The 6,612-nt window shown below is 36.8% G+C and overlaps 1 protein-coding gene across 3 annotated transcripts; it reads right to left on the bottom strand.

Annotated features, from left to right (window-relative positions):
• Positions 1-2,518: 2,518 nt before the first annotated feature.
• Positions 2,519-6,612, bottom strand: LOC121769551 (probable methyltransferase PMT20). 3 transcript variants are annotated; one of them, XM_042166396.1, is made up of 8 exons: positions 6,370-6,612; positions 5,015-5,303; positions 4,770-4,918; positions 4,484-4,679; positions 4,201-4,411; positions 3,203-3,878; positions 3,028-3,105; positions 2,519-2,838 (listed from the first exon to the last, which is right to left on the bottom strand). In XM_042166396.1, exons 2-8 carry the CDS (start codon positions 5,279-5,281, stop codon positions 2,616-2,618), a joined length of 1,800 nt encoding a protein of 599 aa, XP_042022330.1. In that variant the 5' UTR covers positions 5,282-5,303; positions 6,370-6,612; the 3' UTR covers positions 2,519-2,615. The 3 variants fall into 3 exon arrangements, with proteins under 3 accessions (XP_042022330.1, XP_042022332.1, XP_042022331.1); XM_042166398.1 differs by lacking the exon at positions 6,370-6,612 and adding an exon at positions 6,215-6,346; XM_042166397.1 differs by lacking the exon at positions 6,370-6,612 and adding an exon at positions 5,634-5,776.

Genomic DNA, 6,612 nt, shown 5'->3' on the forward strand with positions numbered 1-6,612 from the left:
CATATAATAAACGTGAAATCAATTGCGCAATAATTGCTTAAAATTTATTGAATGGACTTTCTCCGCGGATTATTTGGAAAACATTTTAAGAAACCCAAAAATTACTAGGGCTTCTTTCTTTGCATTCAACTTTTATTTTATTTGATGGATAAAAAACTTAATGAACTAGGAGTATTAATTAAGAATCAACATAAAAGAATAACTTATGTGTTTCAAAAAATTGTTAATATGGTTTTTATAAAAAATGATGACATCGATAAAATATTATTATATGTATACAAATATTAAAGGTCTACTTGAAATATGTATTACATATTTAATAGTTTTATCCTTATAATTTTTAATATTATCAATCTAAATTATCATTTATTATTAAAAATTGAAGCTAAATATATTGTGTACTCAAATTATAGAATAATAAATAATATTAACTATATATGTGAATATAATTTTAAATAATATGAATTGTAATTGGATTAATTTTAAATATTAACTATAAAATTAAACTCGGGTACCACAGAGAAAACTATGTCGTTTAATACGCGACACAATTTTTTTAAAAAAATTTAAATATATATTTATAAGTGTAATATTAAAATTTTTAGAATGTTTTGAAAGTAATAAACTATATATGCAAAATATCAAAAATATAAACATTAATAAAAATAAAATACAATACAATTTGAAGTTAGTATTAATTTAAACTCATAATAGGCCCGGCAAATGAAGCTTGTGAGATTGTTAAGCTTTATGATCTACATAGAAAGGAAATAAAAATGCTTTTAGGAAATCAGTAACAATTTGGACATCTGTTCAATTATTTTCTATAAGGCCACTAGTAATAGGGCCGATCTTTCCGCCGTACGCAATCGGCGGAAAGATCTACACACATTAAACACACACCACACACTTCACACACTATACAATTTCACACATTTCACACACTACACAATTTCACACATTTCACATATTCACACACTACACACACTTCACACACTACACACACTTCACACATTTTACACATTTCGCACACTACAAACATTTCACACATACTACACACATTTCACACACTAGACAATTTCACACACTTCACACATTTCACACACTTCGCATATTTCACACACACTACGCATATTTCACACACTACACACATTTCACACACTACACACAGTTCAAATGTGTGGTGTGTGAAATGTGTGAACTGTGTGTAAAGTGTGTGAAGTGTGTGTAGTGCGTGAAATGTGAAATTGTGTAGCGTGTGAAGTGTGTGGTGTGTGTTTAATGTGTGTATTATGTGTAGTGTGTGAAATTGTGTAGCGTGTGAAGTGTGCGGTGTGTGTTTAATGTGTGTATTGTGTGTAGTGTGTGAAATGTGTGTGGTGTGTGAATGTGTGTAGTGTGTGAAATACGTGAAATATGTGTAGTGTGTGAAATTGTGTAGTGTGTGACATGTGTGTAGTGTGTGTAGTGTCTGAAATTGTCTAGTGTGTGAAGTGTGTGGTGTGTGTTTAATGTGTGTGTAGTGGGTGAAATACGTGAAATATGTGAAATGTGTAGTGTATGAAATGTGTGAAATATGTGTAGTGTATGTAGTGTGTGAAGTGTGTGCAGTGTGTGTAATGTGTGTAGTATGTGAAATGTGTGAAGTGTGTGAAATGTGTGTAGTGTGTGAAGTGTATGTAGTGTGTGAAATGTGTGAAATTGTGTAGTGTGTGAAATATGTGTAGTGTGTGTAGTGTATGAAATATGTGAAATACGTGAAATGTGTGTAGTGTGTGAAATATATGAAATTGTTTAGTGTGTGAAATGTGTGTAGTGTATGAAATATGTGTAGTATGTGTAGTGTGTGTGTGAATATTTTGAATTCCACTACTTTTGATATGAAATTCAAATTGTGGAATTGGAGGTTCAATTCCAAATCCACACTTCCAATTTCGTGTACCAAAACGCAGCCTTAAAGTATTTATAATTTTTCAAAATCACATGCTTAAGAAAAAAAGTGTTCTTTTTTTTATACTCTCTCTTACTTACTCTCTTCATTTATTTATTATGGAGTATAATTTTCTAAATAATCCAATTTATGGCTGGACGAAGTAACTAATTACGTTCATAGGAAATACTATTTATCTTACACATAAATAATTCATTTTATGCCTCCTACGTGACAAGGGACTGAAACCCAAATTATAATTATGGATTAATGGAGACACCGCCACACATTTTCTTTTAAGACAACTTATTAAAAGAATTAAAGATAAGAAGAAGAAGAATACGAAAGCAAAATTTATGGGGGTGTAGTAAAAATACTACCATCATATTGATTGATTCATCATCGAATATGCAAATTTATTTCAACATATTGATTGATTCATCATCAATAATATCTCTATTTGTATCCCCTAAAAGAAATATCTCTATTTCAATAATCAAGTGTGTGCACTTTAATTATAATTCAAAGCGATTTACGATTTGAATTTCTCATAATTATTTTTTTTCTGGGGAGGGGACTAAAATATGATTCATATAACTATTATTATAATATAGATCTCACCAAGTTTCTTCAACTAGATGTAGCATACATATCCTACCTAAAAACAACATGGACTCTCTCCTTATTACCTAGAACTTTTGATGGAGGACTGCCACAGTTTCTTCTGGCACACCAATATCTTCTCATTTACGTCGCCGCGTTCATTGTTTTCCTTCCGGCAACCCCATCTCATCCCTTTGCCGATGGTGGTGATGGCGTCCACAAAATAAGCCGACTCCCGGATTATGGCGAACCCATTCGGCCGGAGAATGCGGTCCATCTCCAGTAGGACATACTTCATCTCACACCTGCACAAAGAATGTGAACTGTTTAAGTAACAACTGCTAAGGCATAAATTTGTGCACATCCATGCATAGGGTGCATCCACCCAATTAGGGCTCATCAATCCCCAATTTGGTTTATTAATCCTTAATTAGGATTTACTTAGAGCTGATGTACCACCACCGTGTGGCTAAGCTAACATAATACCCGTTTACCTTTGGCTTTCAGCAGTGAAGAGGCCGTCTAGATGGAGGAGGTCGTATGTTCGAGGGTACGTGGAGAAAGCCTCACACCTTAGAAGATATTAAGAGATAGTCAACATTATATTCCAGTCAGATAGTAGGACTCAAAAAACTATGAAGAGTGGCACATTTTCGAGTGCATGTTTACCAGTCGTGATAGGTTCCGATGAGGCCACGGTCGTAGACCACCGGTAGTGTGTTTGTCGAGTATGAGGAAACGATGTTCATAACCCATATGGGATCATCAATCAATGCAGCACCAAAACCTCCATACACAGTGTTCATGTCCATGACATTTCTGATTTTATTGGTTCCTAACAAAGGGAGCAGCTTCTTGTAGTGCTTCACCCGCATCTCCCACTTGCTCTTATCGTGCTTGAAAGCAGAAATACTTCCACGACGAACATCTCCCATGCGCTCTGGATAAGCATGCAAGCGCTTGGGCCATTTCATTAATGAGCCCAATGCTATTGCCTTGTGCTTTTGATCAGGTGCTACAAGACAAGGCCTCATTGGGGTGTACCAGGCTGAATCGGGTTCAGTGCCATCATCACACTTTCGAGGGTAGTTATTTGGGGCATCGAGCTTCTTATAGCAAGTGTTATTCGATAGTTTCTGCCAGACAGCGATATCGCCTTTCTGATCATACAATTTGAAACACATTGAGGTCAGCAACTCTTGCAGTTGATGGAAATTTGTTTCCTGCTCTTCAATAGTTGAATTCCATCCCCTTGATCGTCTCCGATAGTTTATTGGTGGGCCAGAGAGCACCCAGAAACCCCCAGGGCGAAGAATACGATGTATTTCTAGAAGATATATTCCACCTGAAAAGAATCAAATTTTAGTGTTTTAGAGTACACAAGGCAGCAGATAGTGTTCGACACATGATGAGGGTTAGGATTCACCAATCCTCAATTATGCACCAAAGTGTGTGACACTTGTCACATATCACGAAATATGTTAGGAAAGCCTTCCAAGACTGCAATTTTACGAATAATTAGGCATGCAAAACGCAAGAAGTTCAGAACGTCGACATATTTTCACAAGCTTTGTTCCCCAAAAGGCCGAAAATGCACTTATTTGGGAGCCAAAACACAACGGAAACAAGCCGGGTGTAAAAATACTCTGTTTTGGGGGAGTAATTACCATATTCAGTCCACGGAATAAGGCATCTCGAGCAATGTGCCATGTCAAATGAGTTTGAAGGGAAAGGAAGTCGCTGTGTTGAGATAATTCCCAGCATTGCAGGGATTCCACGTTCTAGCGCAAATTGAACTTGAGCCTGGTGGTTATCCCTTGGCGCAAGAGAGACTGCCAAAATCCCACGGTCTAGCAAATCTCCTCCCCAACTAGCCACCTGAAAAAATCAATCTCGGTCACAAAACCATGATTAGCCATGACGCCTCGTTGACTTTAAACAAGGACTCACCCCACATCCTGTATCAATGGCTGTCCGGATAGTCCCATCCTTCATTGCTGGAATCAAATCTTGCATCAAATCAACATAGTGACTAACACCTTTTGGGAACATAGTACCACCTCCGGGGAAAAAAAACTTCTCCCCTTCTTTCCTCAGCCAATGTTGATTCGATTTTTGTTTATTAATCCAATCATATGGAACATTCCTGAGGCAATCCACCCAATTAGGCATCAAGATTACTGAACAGTGCTAGATTACTCTAAAATTGTAACTCTTGCACGAAATGTTCGCTTACCTGTACCAACATTCAGCCCTGCTCTTTGGCCACTTTATTGGCGACTTGTAACCATCAGGTGGGGGAACTAAGCACTCGTTCCTCTCCGCCAACGGAGGGCAATGGCGCTCCAGAAACGAGAGACGAGGGCGTTGGTATCGCTTCCACCTCTATAACATTGCGACAATCACAAACCATAAGTCACTCTAGAAATATCACACAAATAAAAGGGCCCTCGACCAAGATATGAGTGAAAAAGAGGTCACCTTAGGATCAGTGCATGGTGTGTAGTCCTGAAAACTCGATTCACATTCAGGAAATGTAACAGCTTTGATTTGGAGAGGCACAATAGCTTCAGGTTTCGAAGATTGAATCACATTGCCAATATCCGGCATCCCATATCTGTACTTTTGTGAACAACCCATCCCACCAAGATAGAAAGATATTCCACTCAGCACAATGAGAACTAGTGCCGTTGATACCTTCCTAGAATGCCTATCGGGTTGATTAGGTTTTCCCTCTTCAGGTTTCATGATGTCAGGATCTCTCTACAATCTGCAGATACGATGATGAATTCAATACTAGTACATCAGATATGGGGATAAATCATGTTTTTCAAATGCGAGATAAAGAAATCAAAAAACAGTTTCATGTCAGTGACCAACTCATCCAGATTGTGTGAAACATATCAACAAAAAGAAAGCAAAAAAGATATAGACAACAATTACATCAGATAATCAAAAAGCTGCAACCATGTAAAAATTTCTCCAAAAAATAGGTGACAAATATTCAAATACAGCAGGAAATGCAAACAGCAATTACCAGTCCTAAAAAAGGATCAGATTATGAGGAAAACAATAAAAGCTAGAAGCTTAAAGAGTTCACCTTTGAGGCAGGGTGGGACAGAGAATGAGAGAGAGGAGGGGGGGGGGACTTATGCAGATGCAATTATCAACAGATTCAATGAAGTTTGAAAATCATTATATCATATACTATAATAGAGACATAAGTGATAATAGTAATACTGTGTCAGTCTGCATTTATAAATTCACATGATGATGGGCCCAATTACTTGTATGATATTTCTGTGGACTGTTGAGGAGTGAGGACCTTCTTCACCACTAAAGTCAAGATGCAAAAGTATAAAATATACTACCATAATCAATCTCACCTAACCATGGCTGGTTAATAAAGACATAGAGTGATGTAAATAGATATCCAAAAATTGCAAAACCAAATTCAGCTCAAAGAATCAAGAGAAGCTCAACTCCTGTTGCAGATTCAGAATTGCAGCAATTAATTCTAAAGTTTAAGTGATTCAACTGAATTTGGGGATGTCTCAATTCTCAAATAGATGAACAACAAAATAAGGAATTAATCGCATTTCGGATTAAAACATAGTACAACCACAACAAAAATGCTTGCTTCAAATAAATAAAAATGAAAGAGAAAATAAAGAAATTCACCTAAACCTGATCTACTTTCCCCAAATAACCACAGCTCTTTTTGCAGTGTTAGCTCAAAGTATCAAAACATGAAAAGAAAATCGAATAAGCCAGAAAAGTAGAAAGAGAGTATGAGAGATGCGGTGAAATGAGGAGAAAATTGAAGTGCATCTCACCCTATTAAACGATTTACTCCCAAATTTAAACCGACATGCAAAGTGAGCTTCGGGTTCCTGTTTTTGTGAAATAGTATGGCCGAATGTCTCTCTCCTCTCCCTCACTCTCTCAGTTGCTGGTTGGCATATGAATTAAGGAACTTTTGGAAAAAAATCGACTTGTGAGTGCGACAGTGGTAAATCCAGTGGAAAAGGAAAGCTTCAATTACTATGATTTATTGGGTGCTGAACAGATTACTCGAT

Source organism: Salvia splendens, chromosome 15 (assembly GCF_004379255.2).
Source record: "Salvia splendens isolate huo1 chromosome 15, SspV2, whole genome shotgun sequence".
Classification (NCBI taxonomy): Eukaryota; Viridiplantae; Streptophyta; class Magnoliopsida; order Lamiales; family Lamiaceae; genus Salvia; species Salvia splendens.